The sequence below is a fragment of the Camelus dromedarius genome, chromosome 17, assembly GCF_036321535.1.
Source record: "Camelus dromedarius isolate mCamDro1 chromosome 17, mCamDro1.pat, whole genome shotgun sequence".
NCBI lineage: Eukaryota > Metazoa > Chordata > Mammalia > Artiodactyla > Camelidae > Camelus > Camelus dromedarius.
In genome coordinates, this window is record NC_087452.1 from 2,670,900 (window position 1) to 2,692,606 (window position 21,707).

Here is a 21,707-nt window from a genome sequence, read left to right on the forward strand (position 1 = left end):
GCTGCGGAAGGGCTTCCCCAGGAGGCGCACGTCCTGGCCAGGGCCATCCCTCCGCTGGCCTTGCTGTGTGGCCTGGTGTGCAGCCCTGCCGCTCTCTGGGCCTCGGTTTCTCTATCTTTCATTAAAATGAGAGATTCAGTCCAGGTCTGAGGCCGCACGCCGCTGGCACCAAGGCCAAGTTCAGCTTGAGTTGTGTTTTGCTCCTTCCTCACGGTGTTTGTCAACGTGCAGAAAAAGTGGGATATTTTACTTTAAAAATCCAAATGTTCAGCGCCTCTTGAAAAACCAGGAGGTCTGGCCACGGGGCAGCCCACGTTCCCACATTCCCACGACGGGCTTGACTGAGTGGCTCGCTTTCCGAGGTTTCCTTACACCTGGGCCCTGGCTTCTGTGCTTTCGGCTCCATAGTCCTGGGCTCTCTGATCTTTTGATTCAGCCTGTTATGATTTTGGCCTTTTTAATGTCAGTTTTGTTGAAAAACCACTTTAGAAATAAATCAGAGGGGGAAAATACCTTTGCCCAACACAGAGCCGAATATTTATTACCGCAAGCCGTGTCTGAGGAATCTCATTGTTCTCGGGAGAACAGTAATAATAGGAATAGTAATAATTAATAATATTAATATTTAGCATTGGTCCATCTCTCTGTAACTCAAAGAGCCTGGCAGTCAGTACCAGGAGGAAGGACCCTACGCAGCCCTGTGGGGTAGGGATTATGACCCCCGCTTTGCAGATGAAGAAACTGGGGCTCAGAGCACAGCTGAGCTGGGCGCTCAGAGGGAGGGCAGCCCCCAGGCTTGGGAACCGACCATTTGCTAAGCAGCCCTGTGAAGGCTGCAGCCAGCCCGACCATTCTTCTCACAGCCCGGCTGCCCTGTGGAGGCCCACTCCTCACCTGGGTGGTAAGGGAGGACATGGGGTGACATCTGATACCATGTCACGGAATTAATGTTAAATGATCATCTGGGGAATCTGGTCAGAACCTCCCCCATCCTCAGGTGACATGAGACCAGGACTTACCAGGACTGCGTGATTGGGAAGACACTGTAGGTGTTCCAAGGCAGAGATAAACTGTGACATGGGAGCTTCAAGAAACTTCTGCGTGTTTTCTCCTCCCCTATCCATCCACCTGCCCATCCACCCATCCACTGACCCACCCATCCATTATCTATCCATCTCTCCATCCACCCATCCCTACTTATCCATCCATCTACCCACCCACTGGCCCACCCACCAGCCCCCCCATCCATTATCTTTCCATCCACCCATTCACTTATCCATCCATCCATCCATCCATCCATCCATCCATCCATCCATCCACTCATCCCTTTACAAGCCTACTCGTCCTGGCACCCAAGTAAAGAAGAAAAAAATGGTCCAAGGGAAGAGGTCAACCAACCGTCCAGCCATTTTATTTGTCCATGCTGTGATCCAGGCCCAGTGCTGACACAGCCTAGACACTGAGGGGCTCCCAGTGCATGGGGCCATGGGCTGTGATCTCAGAGGTATCTGAGTTCATCAGCGTCCGTGGGCACAGAGTTCAGAGGTGCCATCTCTTGGTGGCTTAACACAATCGCCAAAGGTCCCTGCAGGCTGCCTCACACCACAAGCCCTCACCCACAAGCAGAGACACCCGGGACCAGCAGAGGCACAGGCACACACCACCCTGAATCTCCCAGGCACGTGGAGAGAGAGACACAGACAGGCACACGCAGGAGCACCGGGAACAGACGCATGCCAGCACCCAGAAGTGCTTGAAGGTGCAGTCACACGACAAGCCCGAAGATTCCTAAAGTCTCACACACACGCACACACACACACAGAAATGCACATGGACACACATTAGAACATCCACAGCCTCCTGGAGGAGAGCTTTCCAGTTTGAGAGGCACTGGATGAAGGTGGACCTGGAACAGAGGCCTCGTCCACACTTCTCTCTGCCAGTCTGCCCTGGGACTGTGACATCCAGGAAGCTTTGCTGGGCCCTGCTGCTCATGGGACCCCTTCCCGAGGACTGCACCTCACTGCCCCGGGGACACAGCACCGGCAGGGTGTCCTGGTGAGCGGGCTCCCTGAGCTGGCTTCTGCCAAGTGGCGATGACCTGTCCCTGTGATGGTCACACACTGCCAGGGGCACGAACCTGCTCACCACGTGGCTCATCACGAGGTCACCACTCGGGGACCCGACTCACCCGGTCTGAGCTCACCAGGCTGAGGCTGGGGGCTGCTTCCTTCCTGGGCAACACCAAGGACACCGCAGCCAGGCATCCGGGGCCATTTTCGCCCACTTGGCCATCAGAGCTAAAGAACTCAGCCATGTGAGGGTCCTCGTGGGGCCTGACCCCACACCCAGGCCTTGCCCCTCCTCACCCCAAAGGGAGCACCAGAATTAAGCAGTGGCACAAGCTGTGGAACGACACAGGCAGACTCGATATAAATAAAATATTCATATAAAAATAGTCTCTTACAAAATATTCTCTCTTATCCAGTGGCTCACTTTCCGGAAGGTGGAAGCTGCTGGGAGTCTTAATGCTCCCTCTCCTCTCTCTCTGTATCCCAAACTGGACTTTTCTAGTGGGGACGCATGAGCTGGGGAGGACTACAGGGTGGGGGACGTGTTCTGGAAAACGCCCCCAATTCTGGACCAGCTTAAATTTCTGAATAATTAGCAGCAAACAGCAAAAAAATATGTGTGTGTGTGTATATATCTATATACGTATAAAGGATGTCTGCTCTGGGACTTGAAACACCTAGTGCTGCAAGGGGGTACTTGCCAAATCAGCTAGTAGGAATATCTGTGGAAAGAGCAGTTACGCACAGGTCTACTCGGCTCCTCGTCCTAGCGACAAACTTATCCTGCAAGGAAAGCTAGCGGTCCACTTTGATTGCAGAAAACGGATCCTGATGAGGTGGAAGGGTTCTTTTTAATTAAATAAATTAATATTATTTTTTATCAGAATAAACTGTTAAATATTGCTATGATGAGGCCCAGGGGTCCAGAGTTCCTGGCGGGAATGAAGGCTCTGCTCCGGCCGAGGAGGGTCCTGGGCGGTGTGGCCTGGACTACGCGGGGCCCTGGCGGGAAAGCCCGAGAGGTGCCCCCACAGCAGGAAAGACAAGCGGAGCGTTCCTGCGGCTCCCGGGGGAGGGCGGCCTGGGCGGCGGCGGTCCTCGGCGCCCGCCCCGCCGCTCACTTGCAGGTGTAGACCTCGGTGCGCTCGCTGCACGTGTTGCACTTGACGTAGCAGCACCAGTGGAACTTGCAGTTGCACTGCCACACGCGGGCGTACTGGTGGGTGTTGTAACCGCGGCCGCAGCACATGAGGTCGCAGCCGCTGGCCTGGGGGGCCGTCTTGTTGCAGGCGCGGCCCTGCGTGCCCACGCTGCCCGTCACCGGGTCCTCCTCGCAGTAGTTGGGCGACTTCTCGATGTACACCAAGTCTGTGTCCATGGGCTTGCGGTAGGACAGCGGCTTCTTGATCTTCAGGAAGGTGGGCCGCTTGTTGCGGCTGGCGCGCACGGGCTCCACGTGGACCGCCTCGTTGTACTTGTCCTTGAGCACGTAGCCCAGCTCCCGGAACTGGGGCAGCGTGGTCCAGCAGGTCTTGGTGGTGCAGGAGCCCGACACGCCGTGGCACTTGCACTCCAGCTTCATGTTCTCCTCCAGGATCTGCAGGGCGGGCGGGGAGAGCACAGTGCACGTCACTGGCCGTGGCGGCCCGGGGACCCCAGCCCGCCCACCCCCTGCCCGCCTGGCCAGCTCTGGCTTTAGTTTCTCTTTTTGGTGCGGGAAGCCCAGACCTGGGTTCGGACCCCTCTCACCTGCCGCCTCCGTGCTGTGCCTTCCACCGGGACGGGCCTTCCCTCCCTGCCTCCCCACCCCGTGTGGTCCTTGCACAGGTGCGTAGATCAGTGCAGGCCAGTCCAGACCTCAGACAGGTTCTCTCTGTGCTGCACGGGCTTCAAATCATTTTTGAACCAACATTTAAAAACCAGAAGATGTTCAATGACAGATTTTCAGGGTTTTTTTTGTCAAACAGCGCATCTGGCCACTCTGGAGCGATATTCAAATTATTTCATAGCCAGTGCGGCCGGGTGCTCACCTGCTGGCATAGGAGTTGGCCACAAATGCCAGCAGGGCAGCTCTGCTGTGTCTGGCTCACCACAGCCGCTGCCAGCACTGTCACGTGGCAGGAGTACCGGGAGCTGTACCAGCACCTGCCTCCTCTCCCACGGGTTGGCATCCCTCAACTTGCCACAGTCCTTACTGCTCCCTGCTGCCTCCCTGACCTCAGCTCTGCCTTTCCAGAGCTGTGATTGCAGCGGACCCCGAGTCTGGGAGCCCTGACACTGATGCAGCCCACCCTGGCGCCCAGGCTAGCGGCTGTGCGCCTTCTTCTGAGTCCCAACACCTCTTGGGCTTCCAGCATCAAAGCATGAGAGGCAGCAGCATAAAAAGCATTCGGGCCCCAGGTTTGACCCCCAGATCTCACAGGAACGTGCTGTGTGCCCTCGGGCAGCTTCAGCACAGAGCTGCAGTTTCCCCGCAGGCAGGATGGAGATGCTGACAGCGCTTAACTACAATCATACAGTGAAGTCTGAGCAGAAACGAGAACGAGTCAGCTTCTGAGTACACACAAGGAGCTCGGATCTCCACGGTGCAACGTGGAGAGAAAGACGCTGGGTGTGAAATGGAGCGTACTGTATGATCCCCTGGTAGGAAGTTCAAGGGCAGGCAAAACTAATGACTGGTTTCCACTTAATCCTTATTCACACGGAAGGGCAGTGGGCCAGAGACGGTCCAGGTGCTGGATCTGGCTGGCCCTGCTTTGGAACATCCCAGCAGCAGGAGAAGCCAACATTTGCCTGCCCCACAGAACAGGGTATTTATATTGTTTTCAGGATTTTTTTTTTAATCTTTGTCTCTTTCCTTCCCTTCTTCCTTTTCTTCCTTCCTCCTTCTTTCCTTCCTTTCCCTCCCTCCCTCCCTCCTTCCCTCCCTCCCTCTTTCTTACTGTACATACAGTGAAGGAGGCACCTTTGGACTAAAGCTTCTCTTACTTTCTGATTATCTTCAGCCTGGTTTCATCCTAACAGAGACTGACCGCCGTGTGCCAGGCGCTGGCATGTGGCTGCACTCATGTACTAGTGGACACTTTGTGGGTCACGGTACCTGAGCGTCTTCGTGGTCCTTCGCTCAGACTCAGGCTGCCTTGAGTCTGATGAAAGGCTGAGTGCACGACTGCGGAAGCGCCTGGACCCCGAGCCCTCCCCCGTGCGCGCCCTGGGCCCCGCTCTCACACGTCGCGCCTCATGTAGCTCCCGGGGCTACCGTGACCCCATGTCACAGGGCAAAGGCTGAGGCTTGGCTGACTCCCAGAGCTGGTCCGTGAGGCGCTCGGAGGCGAGGGTCTCACTGCCGAGGGGTGCGAATCAAGTGCCTGGTGGCTGCTTACTTGCTGACCTTGGGGTTGTCATAGCCCCTCTCTGGGCCTCAGTGGCCTTCAGTAAACAGAGTGAATGCAATTCCATCTTTTCTGACAAAAGTTAGGGTGCTGGAACAGAATCAGGTATTCAAAAAATAGCCATTAGTTCTGCCTCTGGACCTGGGCCTGTGCGGGTGCTGGGGACACATGTGAGAGGGTAAGAATCCCGTGTCCAGGGGTGGGTCCGTGTCCAGGGTCCTCCCAGCCCCAGATGCTTGGCCGCAGGAGGAGGTGACGAGTGCCGGGTCACTATCCTCAGCAGAAGGGAAGGTCCCTGTGTTTCAACCCGTGTCTGCGATCAAGCAAGCAGCGATGCCGGAGGCAGCCTGGGCGTCTGGGGACAGGGGTCCTGGCTGGCGGAATGCTCTGGTTCCAGGACACCTTGCGGGACGGAGCACTTACTGAGCTCTGACACCTGCATCCGACCTCTGCACACGTGCAGCTGGTAGTGGGCGAGCACCCCCCGGATAACAGGTGTCTGTTGGTCGTCAGGGAGGAGACAGTTCCCAGATGTCTAGCCCACTTTTCGCATTGGCCTAAATACTGTGGGGAAGAGTGAGCAAGGTTCAGAGGGTGCTGTGTGCTGGGGGCTGAGGACTGTCTCTGAGGCCTGGCTGATGGAGATTTTAGTGCAGTTAGAGACGTCAACACACATGCCCGGGGGTGTTCTGATTCTGCCACTACTGAGTGTTGGCAAGGACGCAGAGCACCGGGAACACTGACCGGGGCCAGATGGAGCTGAAGGTGCAAGGAGCTGGGCCCCGGACGTGCCATGTCCAAGGTGTGTGCCCCAGGGAACCATAGGCTTGTGTGCACAGCTGCGTCCGTGATGGCTCCAAACTGGGCACTGTTGTCCATCTGCGGTAAAATGGATCAACAGAGGTGCATGCGGGACAGGACACACGGGGGCAGCGGCAGTGAACAGCCACGGTGACAGAGGCCAACCTCAGACACGGAGGGAAGAGGCAATGGTAAGAAAACCACAGAGTGACGTCAGGTGTTTGGAGTTCAACGGCGGCAAAACTGGACTGTGCTGTTTAGGGGCACAGATGGAGGGGATGTGTGTAATGACAAGTAAGGAACGAGGGTCACAGGGACCAGGACAGTGGGTGTCCCTGGGGAGGGGGGAGGGACTGTGATGGCGCCCGGGGTTCTGGAATTTGTAAAAATGCAGTGGGTACAGGAGCCAAGGAGCACGTGGAAGGAGGCTCGGCACCATTAGCCGCCAGGGAAACACAAATCAGAACCACGGTGCCCCTCACGCGCTAGGACGGTTACAGGGAGAGAGCCAGACATGAGAGCTGTTAGTGAGGACATGGAGAAATGGGAACCCTCACCCTCAGCTGGTGGGAAGTGAAATGGTGCGGTTCCCCAAAGGGTTAAACGTGGGGTCACCGTGTGACCCAGCATCGTGATCTCGATGTTTGGGTCTCCCCCTCCCCACTCCCCAGTACATTGAAATCCTAACCTCCAGAGTGGTATCAGGTGGGGCCTTTGGGGGCGTTCTCAAATCATGAGGGTGAAGCCCTCGTGAATGGGATCAGGGCCTCACGAGAGACCCCTCGCCCCTTGTTCTGTGTGCAGACACAGAGAGGAGGCCCCTGCTCGGGACCAGGAAGAGCACCTTCTGCCAGGACACACTGTGCTGGCACCCTCATCTTGGACTTCTAGCCTCCAGAACTGTGCCACCCAGTCTGGGGCATTTTGTTGCAGCCACTCGGGCATACCGAGACACCCAGCACGCCTGCTCCCAGGTGTATACCCGGGAGAAATGAAAACACACGTCCACGTGAAAAACTCAGAGGAGTGTTTACAGCAGTATTCTTTAGAACAGCCACAAAGTGCTAAGTGGAAACAACCCAAACGACCATCATCAGCTGGTGAACAGGTAAAATGTGGCGTATCCCTGCCGTGGAATATTATTCAGCCATAAAAAGGAGCAAAGTGCCAACACCTGCTACAATGTGGACGGAGCTTGGAAACAGGATGCTTGGGGGAAAAGCCGGACACAAGTGACTGCGTACTGCGCCACTGCATTTGGATGCATTGTCCAGAACAGGCAGATCAGTGGCGACTGAAGGTAGATGAGTGTGCAGGGAGGAGGCTGGAGAAATAGGGGGTGACCGCCAAATGCTACAGGCTTCTTTGCGAGGTAAACTGATCATGGTGATGGTTGAACATGTCACCAAATACGTTAAAAAGTGTTGACCTGTGCACTTTAAATGAGTGTGTCGTACAGTGTGTGAACTATACTGTGACAACCTTTTTTAAGTCCCCGGTAGGTTGTAGTGAGGACGTGTGCATTGTATTTGTGGGTCTGTGACAACAAATGCTTCCTCAGCCACCAGCCCCAGTGGCAGGGCCGGGTGGGCAGGGCGGGGCCGCCGCCTGCACATGGCCTCCCAGCCCTCTGTGGCCACCCGTGGCCTGAGGCTGTGGCGGGATTTGTGTATGGTCCCTAATCAGATGACACGCAGCCCGTTAACCCTGCAAGCTCTGCATTTTGAGAGCCTCAGTGACCGCATTATGTCCGCATTAAGCTGGGCGTGATCATGGCTGCCCTGGCCAGGGCTGGTCACCCCGACGGGCACCAAGCCCTCTCCCCAGGCAGGGACAACAGCAGAGGGAGCCTGTGTGAGACACAGCCGCATTCTCTGCACCCTCTGCTCCCATCCTGGGGCCAGGCTGGCTCCCAGCGTCAGAGCTGCCCAGGGGGTCTTCTGGGGTTCCCCTTACACTTGAAGAGCCTGGGTTGTGATTCAGTGTCGAATGGTTGAGGTTTTCAGGCTCTAAGAGGACGTGATTCCGTGCCCCGGCCCAGCTGCCGGGCGCACGGCAGGTGCTCTCAGGAAATGCCCAGGGACAAATCACACTCCTGCATCACCAGGACACCCAGCCCACGCAACCAGCCTGAACATTCAGGGTCCTCGAGGCCCTGCCTGGCTGGGCACCCACCCTGCACTACTGGATGGAGGGGATGTCAGAGGGCCCAGGGGAGAGGGGCCATCAGGGCTCTCGGGGTCTCGGGCTCTGCCGTTGTACCACCCTGTGATGTGGAGATGCCCCCTGCAAAAGGAAAGCAAATGAGAACTAGATGGTGAGGCCGAGTCTGGCAGGTGGTGCCTGGTACGTGGCCTCAGCAGGGCCAGCACACGCCTGGTTCTCCTTCCACCTCTCGCCCCACCTGACAGTGGTCGGGGGCCTCCGGTGACGACGAGGGGGCTGTGTTCCCTCCTCTCCCCTACCTGTCTCCTCTGGTCAGGCAGGGCAGGGACTGGCCTTCATAGGAGCTGAGGGCATGTGCTAAGCACCTACTGTGTGCCGGCACCATGCGGGTCTGGGGACTGGGAAGAGGAAATCAGATGAAGCTGCCACCCATGTAAAGAGCCTGGGGTGGCGGGGAGAGGAGCCAGCACCTGCTTCAAGTAACAGAATAGGTGAGATGAAAATGGGACAGGAGTAGGGCTGGAGAGCGAGGGCGGAGCCCGGGGGAGGCCGGCGGCACGTGGCAGACTCGCTCTCACTTTCGTTTCCGCCTGGAGGAAGCGGGGCAGAGCACCCCGGGCTTCTGCAGAACAGGACGGAGACCAGGCGGCGACCAGGCTGCCGCCCAGGCGCTGAGACTGCGCGGGGGCGGGGCGGGGGGCGCCCCCCGGGGGCCTATGGGCCGTGCTAAAGAGGTGCAACGGTTTTTCTTACTCAGTTTTTTAAAAATGAACTTTATTCTTTAAAAGTTATATATTTATAGAAAAATTGTGACGAGTGCAGAGTTCCCACACCTCCTGTATCCAGCTTTGCCTAGGACTAACGTCTTACACAAGTGTGGAAATGATTTAATGAGGCCACGTGAATTTATTATTATTAACTGAAGTCCATACTTCATTCAGATTCCCCTGGTTGATACCTTATGTCCTTTTTCTGTTCCAGGACCCCATCCAGGCCACCACATGGCATTTAGTCACCCTGTCTCCTTGGGCCAGGAGATGGGATTTTATTGTGTGTGGACAGGGAAGCCAGTGGCGGCCAGGAGCAGGATTTATGATTTTAAAAAGACCTCACAGAGGCTGTAACAAATGCACCGCTCTCTCTTGTGCAGGGAGACATGTATGTGAGGACAGGGGTATATGGGAAATCTCTGTACCCTCTGCTCAGCTTTTCTGTGAACCTAAAATTGCCATGAAACAATAGTATATTTAAAAAAAAAATCCCAGGAGAGAAGCTGTAAGGAGGGACTGTCTCTGGAGCTGAGACTTGGCCGTCCCTGCTGCTGGCTCGGTGTCCTCGCTGGGCCTGTGTCTCCCCACTGTGAACTCCAGGGTTTGAGCTAAATGATTTCCAAGGCTGCCTCTGGCTCTCCGAGAATCCTGACCTTGTATCCACCCTGCTCTTAACCCAGAGTGTTCTCAGACCTCTGCAGCATCTGAGTGTCCTGCACCTGCTGAGAGATGGGCATTTCCATCCCATTTCACAGGTGAGGAAACTGAGGCTCAGAGAAACAAAGGGGTTTAATAACCAAGACCACAGAGGGGGCCGGATCCCCTCTGTGCGTCTCTCCAGGCCACTCCCCACTCTTCCCGTCCAGCTCCCTGCCCCAGGCAGCTTGACTGTGCTGCGCCCCCGTGAGCTGGCTCTAGTCCCCCGATGATTCCTATGGGTAAGTGGTTTGGCCCAGGGCACACTGGCCGTGGGATGGTTTGAGTGCAGCCCTTCCAGGTGGGAGGGACTGGAGGGGCCCCGAGGGCAGGAGTGAAGTCCTGGTAGTTATTCCTCCTGCTCCTCCCCCCTGGCCCACAGGGTGGCTGTGTTCCCCTATCAAAGGTCACAGCTCCTGCTCCGACGGCCTTCCTGTTCAGTCCCCTGAGATGCTAGCAGCTCGACCTCCTGGTCCTTCAGGCCTGAGGAGTGATGGCCCCGCTGTTGCCAGCCCCAGGGAGCTGCACCACCCCCTGGGTTCCTTTAATCCTGTTCTCTGTACTTAGTAGCAATCTGGTTTTGGGGAGGGCTTTTTAAAAAATTTTTTTTCTGTTTTTTTAAGAAAATGGAGGTACAGGGGGTTGAACCCAGGACCTTGTGGATGCTAAACATGTGCTCTACCACTGAGCTGTACCCACACCCCAGCAATCTCTCTTTTTTAAGCAGCTCTATTGCAGTATAATGCACACACCGTATGATTCACTTGCTTAACAATTACGATTCAGTGGTTTTGAGTACATGCTGAGTTGTGTAACCATCACCACCATCTAATTTTAGGACATTCCTCATCACCCTGAATGAGCCCCCGTGGCCATCAGTAGTCACCCCCCATTTCTCCCTTCCTCTCCACCCCCGGCAACCACTAATCTACTTTCTGTCTTTACAGATTTGCCTATTCCGGCCATTTCATATAAATGCACTCGTACAGTATGCGGCTTTTTGTGTGTCCCGTCTGCTTCCTCCACATAATGCTTTCAGAGCTCATCAGGGTGCAGTGTGTGTCAGCACTTTCCTCCTTTTTATGGCTGAATAATATTCCATTGTAGGGACATGCCACCCTCTATCCACCTATTCATCTGTTGTTGGCCTGCAGTCTCCGATGAAACTCTACTAAATTTCCCAGCTGGAGTGTGCCTGGGGTCCTGGCCTCGACCCCAGCATGACACATAGTCCTCAGGGCATAACCAAGGACGAGCCCCGCCTCTTGACTCCCAGCCTTAGCTCTTTTCTCCTCGTCCATCTCTGGGCTCGGCACCTGCTGGTCCTTATCTGGAAGGCCGATCTTTACTGCCATTACAGAAGCTCGACCCAACAATTCCACCGCAGAATATGTGCCCTCTAGGGAGGCTCCTGCATGTGCAAAATGACAGCCTCACTGAGGCAGTATCTGAAACACCAAAAGGCTGAAAGAATGTAAAGGTCCAGCAACGGGGACTGGTTCTGCAAATCACAGTGCGCCTTAAACTGGAGTGTCCTGCAGCTGCCAGAGAGAACGAGGCGGCCCTGTCCTTTCCAGTGCGGTACGTGGTGGAGAAAACAGAGGTGCAGGAAAGAACGCAGAACGTGGGCTCATTGATGCGAGAGAGAAGAGACCTGCACGTGCGTGTCCCCAAGAGCCTGGAGCACCATCTCTGGAAGAAGACATGAGGCACGGATAGTAGCAGCCACCTCCAGGGAGGGTGGCCGGCACCAAGGGCCTTGCTTTTCTTAGGGTGGCCCTTTGTGCCACTCGCCTGCTCTGCCGCGTCAGAGGAGAAAGTCAGCTCCTCCGCAAAGCCTTCCCGGATTGCCAGGGCAGTCACTGAGCCCCTTCGGGTCTCCCTGGGCGTCCTGGGCTGCTGGGCGCTTCTCACCTTGTCCCCGTGATGACCGTCTAACCTGTCAGCATCCCCATCGGGCTAGCAGCTCTCTGTGGTGGGTGGTCGTGGAGATAGACCACTCAGACCCCCCCCTCACAGCTACATGTGCTGGTAAACAGGGTATCAAACAGGAAAAAAGCCCTGTTTTGCAGTGTTTGCCAATTCCTGTGGGATAAAAATGCTCCCACCACAGCCAGTTTTAAGCTACTAATGGTTTAACAATCAGCTTGCAAATCTCTAATCTCTAACACTGGGGCTTGTAAGTGATAGGGGCCCTCTTCAGCACACAGCCTCCAGCTGCCAGATCCCCAGGGCTCTGGCCCGGCCACAGATACCTGCAACCCTGCCTGCAGCTGGGACCGTGAGGGGCAGGGGTCACGGTCCGGCCACTCTGATGGGCAGTACCTGCCCCACAGCCCCCACCGAGGCTTTGCGGGGCCGGCATCATAGCCCCACTTCTGCCCCGACCTGCTCCCTGCCTCTCCCTTCACCGGCCCCTAGTGAACAGCTTGGACCAGAAAGCCTCTGCTCCCAGAGAAGCCCACCTGTGACACTCCTCGGGGGCTGGGGCTAGGACTGCCCCTCCACCTCCCAGCCTCGGGCCGAGCGCCTGGCCTGGAGCAGGTGCTGGCCAGGTGCAAGAGGAAAGAAGGACCTAGTGTGCCTGCTGCCCTGTGCCTTTCACTCACTCACTTTGCACTGAGTACCTACTGTGTGCTGCGGGCATCACCCCTGCTGGGGAGGCCCTGGGAGGACCGTGATGCAAGCAGATGCTGTCCCCGCCTTCTGAGCCTGCAGACCCACGCCAGAAGCAGCCAGGGAATGAATGCTCCCCCTAAATCTAAGTGGGTGAGTGCTGCAAAGAGTGAAACAGAGCGCGAAGAAAATGCGACCCAGGAGGAGCTGCTCTGTGTGCAGCTCCAGGAAGCCTTCCCCGACAAGGCAAGGATACCTTAGAATCAGCCAAACTTCCCTAACTGGGGGACAGCCAGTGCACACCAGGGAACAGCACGTGCCAAGGCCCGGAGGTAGGAGGGATGCGGTCCATCCTGGAGACGAGGGAGGTGGGAGGGATGTAGTCCACCCCCCCCACCAGGAGAGGAGGGAGGTGGGAGGGATGTGGCCTGCCCAGGAGAGGAGGGAGGAGACAGGTGTAGCTGGGGCACTGTGAGAGGGAGTTGGAGCTGGGAGGCAGCAGGGCCAGACGCTCAGGTCAGGAAGGTATCTGGATTTTCCGTGAGCTGAGAAGTGCCATGAAGGGGCTTTTGTGCAGGGGAGTGACGTGGTATGACTGACACCTTGAAAGATCATTCCAGAGAGAGTGGAAATTATGTCAGAGAGTCAGAGTGGCTAGATGGAGATCTGGAGGGAAGCTGTCCCCATCACCCAGGCCAGAGAGGATGGTGTCTCGGAGGAAGGCAGTGGCAGGGGAGGGAAGAGGGTGTACTCGGTGGGGGAGGACCGTGGGGGGACTCACGGGCCTCTGATGGGTATGGAGGCTGCGCACAAAGACAGGGAACCAGGAGAGGGGCCAGGCTTGAGGAAGTGCAGGAGCTGAGGGCATCATGAGGACATTCCAGGCACGCTGAGTGGCCAGGAAGAGGGGCCTCTGGGGAGCAAAAGGGTCTTTTGGTGCCACTGAAATCTGGCCCTAGTCAGCACGGGTGTCCACAGGGGTAATCCCAGTCAGGATTCAGTCACTTCCAGAGACTAAATGAAACAGGTGGTTGAAACCAGCCAAAAGTGGGACAAATACCTATAATTTGGGGTATTAAAAAGAAAATGATTGCAGAAGATGGGAGATGGAGAAAGATGAAAGCTTTAGATGACCACTAGCTCACTATGAGCAAAGAAGCTGCTAAAAAGCCAACCATCTCAGGCCAGATTAACTGAGTCTAGCGCTCATGATATGGGAGGAGATGGTCTTGCTCTGATTTTCAGAACTGGACTCCACCCCAGCAGACGGATGGAACCAGAGAGCATGTGGAGAGAAGGGGGCAGGAGAGCCCAGGCTGAAGGAGCTGGAGCTGCTCAGTGTAGAGAAGGCAGTTGCTGCGGCCCTGGTCGTTGCCCCCTTACACTCTGCAGGCCTGTCCTGGGGCAGGCTGAGTGGGAGGGACTGTGCATCTGTCTAGAGGACAGGACCGAGAGGGGAGTCACAGGCAGCAGATCCCAGCTCTCCGAGAGGCCAGCATCCCCACGGGCTGACCAGTGCTGGAGGGGCTGCCGGGAGGTGTGAGCTCCCCTTCCTGGGAGGGCGTGGGTGCAGCAGCTGGGGTCTGCAGTGGGGGTTCCTGCACCAGGTAGGGTAGGGCTGCTCTCAGTCGGCTTCTCTGTCCCCCAGCCCAGCCCCAAACCTGTCTGGAGCAGTAGGAAGGATTTTCCGCACCACTGGAGGGAGAAAAATCTATCAATTTCTGACAGGTCCCCCAGGAAGTGCCAACAATGTACCAGGTGCTGCCCAGAGCCCAGAATTACCAGGGCGGGGTTCTCAGTCCTAGGAGGGGCCTTAGGAGAAACTTGGCTCCGGAAAACTCCTGATTCATCACGCTGCACAGATACTGTTGGAGCTGGCCTCCGGGGCTGTCCTGGCTCTCAGGGCTGCCCAGGGGGTCTGGGGGTGGGCCTCCTGGAGAAGGAAGGGGTTCTGGCGGGGGGGAGGCCAGACAGTGACCCCCAGCTCCCACACATCCGTGCCCCACAGTGCTCCTGCAGCCAGGAGCCTCTGCCGCCTCCCCGGCACCGAGAGGCGTCTCAGCTTTAAAATCCAAAGCCCTGTGCCAGGGTGGAACTCCGCTGCTCCCTTGCTGCTCCCTTTCGCTGCCCCCGGGAGGACATAACGCCCCCAGCACAGGCCGGGAGGGTTTCCCCACCGCACGGCGATCGGCCCCGCCTCTGGGAGTGCACCTCTGCCCACGCCCAGCCCAGCCCTTTGAGGGCCTCCACCGACGCCACCTCTCCCTCGGGGTGCGCTGCCCCTGCCCCACCCAGCCCCAGCAGGGCTCCTCTAGCAAGGACCTCTCCCCCCTGGCCCACTCTTGGCCCCCTCCCCCCACGCCCCGTTTTACAGCCAGCGCGGTGGGGCCTTTGAGCCCTGTAACCCCTGACTCCCCAGTGAGGCCTTCCCCAGCCACGGACACTAAAGTAGCAATCTCACTGGTTGTCGCTCCCAGTCCCCACTAGGCATTGCTAAGGACGGGCTGTGACTCACGCAAGTCAGGGCCAATCAGAGTGAGTCCTGGGGATTCGGTGCAAACGGGAGACAAGAACTGTTGGTTATTTCCCACCGATGTGACGATGTGACGGGGAGGGGTGTGGAGGCCGGAGCTGTGGACGGGCAGGCGAGTCTGACTAACAATGCAGAGCTGAGACATGGGGTGCGGGGTGTGCGGACTCAGCTCCTGGGTCAGGCTGGCGCTGCGCTCATTACCCCAGCACCATTTGGGTCCATGAGCTAACAAATTCCCTTTGTTTTTAAGCCGGCTTGAGTTGGGTTTCTCTTACAGATTAAAGTGTCCCAGCGGGCACAGGGGGCCTTTGATCTGTGCAGTGAGATGCTTTAGGTAAACCCAGCAGCCAATCCTCAGTCTGTGGGTGTTAAGTCACAGCAGGGAGCAGATCAGAGGGCCTTGGGGAGGCCAGGCCCTCGAGGCGGGAGGCCACAGCTCCGGGCCAGCTGGGCATCTGCTGCCTCTGTCCATCTGATCCCCTCCACTGCTGGCCATCCTGGCTCCTCGCAGGGAGAGGTCAGTTCTGGACCGTCTGTGTCCCAGGTGATGAGCAGGGACCCAGGCAATCAGCACCAGTCTCAGTATGGCCGCACGTTGTGACAAAAGGCAGCCTGAAGCAGGGGAGGGGGCACCAGTGTCAGGGCCAGGTAGCCCAACAACCCGGGTCAAATCCTACCTCTGGCCACTCCATGCTGGTGACGGCAGAGGTGGCCAAAGGGAAAGGGAACAGGGCACACCCCCTGTCTGGCCCGCCTAGTCCCTATCACAGCTTGCCTGCCTCTGACCTCAGGGCACCACCTGATAAAAAGAGGCCAGAGAGCACGACTTCTTGTCTCTCCTTGGATGCTGTGGTGTGAGAGTGTGACTCCTGGAGCGCAGGCAGCCATCTTGTGACCAAAAGGCAAGAGAAGCAGAGGCTGATGAGGGGACAGCAGCAAGTGGGAGCATGGGAGCAGCCTGGACTCAGAGACTGTCAAGCCTCTGAAAGAAACTACGTCCAGACTTTTGTAAGAAAAAGCCACCTCCTATCATTGAAGTCGCATCTAATAAAATACCTGTTACTTGGGACCAAATGCATCTTCAACGATCCACTCCTTGTGAAGTCGGAGCAAGTCTTTCCTCAAAAGGAATGGCGGGACATAGGAGGGCGGTCCTCCTTCCTAGGAGGGCCTGGTGCAGTACGTAGCCCGTCACGGGCCCCTAACCTGTGAGTTTTCCCTTTTCTTGCAGTCAGTGCTGGGCTGAGCCGGCGTAGGGCTGGAAGGGCAGGTGAGGGACAGGGTTGTGGGGCGGAAGGAGCATCAAAGGTCCTGGTTCTGCCTGTACATGGCTGTGTGGCAGCTGGCAAGTCCCTTTCCTTCTCTGGGCCCTGTTTACCCAGCCTGGACCAGGAAGGTGCCAGAGGATCATCTCCAAGAAAGAAAACAGGGGCACATTCTCCCAGAATCACGGGGGCAGGAGTCAACCTCTGGGTGGCGCAGCAGCGCAGAGACACGAGGGAGTGACCATTTCCCAAAGAGGTCATCGTGAGTGCCCAGTGACCCCGCAGAAGCAGCTGCGGCCCTTCACCCCGGCTCCTGCCCGGGCCCACTCGTCTGTCACCTTCCCTGTGGTACCCCTGTGGTACCCCCGCCCGCCGCCCTCCAGCTCCTGACACTGCTGCCGCCTGCATGGGAGCCCAGGGCGTCGGGAGGAACCCCCAAGACCATCCGCCCTCACACCATCCGCTCCGGTCCCTGCAGCCTCCTTCCCCATCCTTGCCACCACTGGCACGTTCTCCCACTCTCTGACCCCAGCCACCCTCTCCCAGCAGGAGACCTGGTTCCCGAACTTTCTCCAAAACCCCCGAGGCAGTGGGCCACCTGGGAGAGGTGGGCACCAGTCAGGGAAGCCACGGCCTTGGCTCTGTCTCCTGTCCAACAGAACGCAGCCCAGGGAGGCAGCGTCAGGCCGCGATGACCCAAGGCACGGTGCCCGCCGATGTGGGCTCTCGGGAAAGGCAGCTGGATTATTCTGGTTGTTAAGTCATTGATGGCACTGTGTGACATACTTGAGTGGGACAAGAGTGGGGACAGGAACATCTCCGACGGAGCCCCACGTGGGCCCCATGTGCAAGCGGCCCCGCGTTACAACCTCCTGTTTGAACACCCGTCCCTCCTGCCAGACCGTGAGCCCCACGAGGGCAGGAACCATGCCCAACTCCAGTAAAGCCACTGGCAGCATCAGCCGGCGTTCCAAGTGCCTGACAGACAGCAACCCACTGAATCCGCACAGCGTCCCTAGGAGGAGATTTACCTCCACTGTCCCCAGGTTACAGGTGAGGACGCAGAGGCACCGGGGGCCACAGTTAGGAAGTGCAGGGACTGGCACTGGAACAGGCAGTCTGGCCCCAGGGCTAAGGGGAGCCGCTGAGCAGAAGGTAGGCGGGTGTGCCGGCATAGCCACGCTCCCGCAGGCCACGGCCACAGGGCTGGATGTTGTAGTGGACACCATGGGGCCCACCCAGGTCCTCCTCCGGGACCAAGCACTCACTGCCCAGCTGCCCGAGTGTTGGCTGCTGAGGTCCAGGGGGCCGCCTCCCCCGAGGTCACGCCCTCTCCACTGGCTGGCTGATGCTGGGGACCAAGGCCGGATCTCCCTGCCTCCACCAGGGACAAGTCTACAGGGCCATTCCAGCCCCAGGGCTTCTCTGGGACCAGCCAGAGCTTCTGCTGCCGCTGCGTCATAGCCCAGCTTCCCTCCCTCACCTCCCCACAGGTGCAGGCGAGAGGCTCTGCATGCAGATTGCCAGGTCAGGGGCCCTTTCCAAGGATGGTGATCTGAGACAGGAACTCAGCGGGCAGGCAGCCTGGACCCCACCACATGCACATGCACACGCACACACGGACCACAGGTGTGAGCGCTGCCCTGGGGGGGCTGTGGGCGGGGAGCGCACAGCCGACACTGCACCCCTGCTCCTTCTGCTCCCTTCCTGCTCCTCCCCCATCTCCTCTTCCTCCCCCCCCCCCCAAGTCGATCCATCATGAGCAGAAAGCTTCATTTCAGCCGCCACAGCTGTATTCCTCTGGGCAACTCGGATGAAAGGTGGGGAAGGAGCTTTCTTTTTTCTTTTGGTAAACATTTGGAGTATTTTCTTCTTGGTCGCATTCTTTGAGGCATATTGGATGCCCTGACTTTAAGCAGGTATTCCTGCCTGCCTTGGGTGGGGACAGGACGGCAGGGCAAAGCTGCGTTCCCCAGGCCAGGGCCACTGGAATGCAGCCGGGTCAGCCCCGACGGCGGGAGGCGCGTCTCTATCCAGGGCCCCGGGGGAAGGGGTGCCCCCCAGTCCCGGGCAAGGGGCCTCCTGGCCTCGACTGGGACCCTCTGAAATCGGTGCTGGCTGGGTTACAACTGCTCAGACACCGTCTGTGCCCCCTGGTGTCCTGGGGTTGAAGCCCAGAGGCCCTTGCCTGGCTCTCTAGGCCTCCACACCCTGGCCTCTGCCAACTTTGGAGCCTGGCAGAAACCGTGTCTCGTGGACAAACACCCCTCACCCCTAGACTTGTCTCTGCTAGGTCCCCACGCCCCCGCCACACCCCTGCTGTCACACGTGAGGGCACACTTACCGCCCCCTCCCTCGCAGCCACACACACACGACCCATGTGCTCACACACAGACCCCTCACACGTGTATGCTCCCGGCAGCCCCACCGCTCCCTACACACACCATTCTCCCCGGAACAGCACCTGCTTACACGGTCACACGCACAAGGCCCCGCGCACAGGGTCACACACTGATGCTCACGTTCACCCGTCAGGGGTGCCTGGACGGTGGAGGCAGCGGGGGCTCCCTGTGTGGCCAGCCCGGGCCCGGGGCGGCCTCCGCGGGGCTCACCTGCTCACCGTGGCCGCCCCTGGTAGAGGTGGAACACAGGAGACCCACTGGGCAACGGCTGCCGGACTCACCGCCGGGCGGCCTTGGACGGGGTCTGCCTGCAGCCCTGAGTGACGCAGTCAGGGACCCCAGCCACAGCTGAGGGCCCGCAAGGCCGGCGGGAGCGGGGCAAGCCCTCCAGCACACCTTCCTCCCAACTTCTTTTGTCTGTTTTTTGAGGGTTTTTTTTTTCTTTTTCAAACTGAAGCCTGGTAGGGTTACAATGCTGTGTTAATTTCTGGTGTAGATTTCATAGTGGTTCAGTCACACATGCCTCCCAACTTCTGACGCATCAGTGAACTGGCCGTGACATTCACTCCCTCCCTCACTCATTCACTCTTCTACCACGTGTTAACTTAACCCTTGTCTCCAGCCCGCCCTGAGGTTGGTGGCCAGGGGGCAGAAGGAGGCGAGGGCCGCTGTCCTGAAACTTATGCTCTGTGGGGGAGGTGGCCATGCCCATGACTGCCACACGGCCCGAGGCGGACGCCAGCCTCCACCAGGACAGCTCTGGAGGGAAGTGCGTCCCGGCCCCTCCTGCGGTCTCAGCCCCCAGCAGTCCCCTCCCACAGCCCGACTGGAAAGTGTTTCTAAGACAATGGGAGAGTCTGAGTCAGGTGGGGTGTTACGCAGCACAGAGGAATTGTTCATGTTGCTCTGAATAATAACTGTGCCATTGTTGTGTTTTTAAAATCCTCACTGATGAGAAATACACAGTGCATGAAATAACAAGCTGCCTGGGGTTTGCCACACACAGTCCAGTTTGGGGCAGCGTGGGGTGGAGACTGGGATAGTGCTGCTGGCTGCTGGCCAAATGCTGGGGCTGGGGGCTGGGTCCGTGGGGCTGTTACACCGTTCTCTCTCCATCCACCCCACATCGTCCCTGCTGCCTCTTTGCCTTGTCCCCTCCATTCACCCTGGGTTCCCTGCTGTTCCTCAAACACACCAGGCATGCTTCTGCCTCCGGGCCTTTGCACTGGCCATGCCTCTGCCTGGAACACTCTTTCCCACTCTACCCACGGCACCCTCCCTCATTTCCTGGGTGTCTCTGCTCCGATCTCACCTTTGCCTGACCCCCGCCCTGGTCCGTCCTGCTCCCCGCGGAGATCAGTATCTGGCATAGCACACATTTTCTCTGCTCGGTTGTTCTTGTGTCCCACTAGAACGCCAACTGCCCGAGGGCAGGGCCTCAGTCTGTCTGCTCCCTGTGTGTCCCCAGCACCTAGACTGGCATCCAGAACACAGCCGGCGCTCAGAAACTATTTCCTGGATGAATGGCTGAGAGCAGGCACAGGGGAGCCCGACTGGAGTGGGGAGGGGAGGAGGTGGCCCCTGGGCTGAGACAGGACCCAAGGATGGCCAGGCTGGACAGCAGGGAGGAAAGAGCAGGCCAGCAGATGGGAACGGCATGGGCGATGGCCAGTGTGAAGGGAGCAGGGAGAGCCCAGAAATGGGAAGGAAGCCAATGGTCAGGCTGGAGGGCCAGCCCGCCCCTGGACAGGCTTCCTCAGGAGGACAGAACGGAGGCCTGAGCAGTAGGAAGGAGGCCCGGCCGGGCAGAACCGCAGGTGAGGAGGAGGAGGCACAGAGAAGCCAGAGGACCTCGTGCCGCTCTCCAGGGGCAGGCCCCTGGGAACTCGCTTTGGTGGAGAATCAGCTACAAACTGCCCAGATGACGGGGGCCAAGCCTGCATCCACAGCACCTGCTGACCTGTGTGGCCCTGGCCAGCCCCACGGGGATGCCAAGCCAGAGGACCCAGCGCACGGCTGGTCCTCCATCTGTACAGACCCTCCTTCTCTCCTGACCCGGAGACCCCGGCTCCTTCAGGGACAACCCTGAGAGTGACGGACTTCAAACACATGTGGGACCTGACCACAAGGATGGTGCAACAGCCAGACCAGGAACAGGCGTCCACACAAAACCTGTGCACAGACGTTCACTGCAGCACTATTCACAACAGCCCAAAGGCGAAACAACCCAAACGTCCATCGGTGGATGAACAGATAAACCCAGTGTGGTCCATCCGATGCAGTGGAATATTTTTCAGCCATAAAAAGGAGTGAGGTGCCGACAAGCGCCCCAGCAGGGCTGGACCTTGAAAACGTGATGCTCAGTGAAAAAAGCCGGACACCTAAGGTCAGAGATTGTGTAATTCTATTTGCACAAAATGTCCAGAACAGGTAAATCCATAGAGACAGAAAGCAGATTAATGGCTGCCTGGGGCCCAGGGGGAAGGGGAGTGACTTCTGATAGCCACGGGGTTTCCTTCTGGGGTGATGAAAAAGTTCTAGAACTGATGGTGACGGTAATTGTGCGACTCCGTGAGCCCCCTCTGGGCACAGCTAATGTCAGGTCTTTCTGAACTACTCCAAGCCCACATCTGCCTCAGAGCCTCTGCGTCTGCTGTTCCCTCTGCCTGTGACCTCCTTCCTCTGGTTCCTCATCTGTCTTGCTCTGGAGGATCTAGAGGAGGCTATGTTCAGCAAGCATTTGCTGAATGAATGAATGAGTGAGTGAATTAACGAGTGAGTGAATTCACCGTGGCTCAGGAGCCTGGATGGCCATTTCCTTCACAGTGGGCTCTCGTAGAAGAGGCCCGACTTAGTCCCCAGAAGATTAAGCTGAATCCCCCAGGGAGGGGCTCTGGGATGGGGACATCAGATGCTCCAGAGCCCAGGAGGCAGGGCCTGCTGGCTGAACACCCCTAGTGCCCCTGGCCACCCCAGGTGAACCGCCCTGACCCC

The 21,707-nt window shown here is 57.9% G+C and overlaps 1 protein-coding gene across 1 annotated transcript in view; it reads right to left on the minus strand.

Annotated features, from left to right (window-relative positions):
* Positions 1-2,918: 2,918 nt before the first annotated feature.
* WNT7A (Wnt family member 7A) overlaps positions 2,919-21,707 on the minus strand; it is a 58,276-nt gene continuing 39,487 nt past the window's right edge. The window contains exon 4 of the mRNA XM_031471005.2: positions 2,919-3,669. Coding sequence (XP_031326865.1) covers positions 3,190-3,669 — 480 coding nt within the window. The 3' untranslated portion in view covers positions 2,919-3,189. The remainder of the gene's footprint in view (positions 3,670-21,707) is intronic.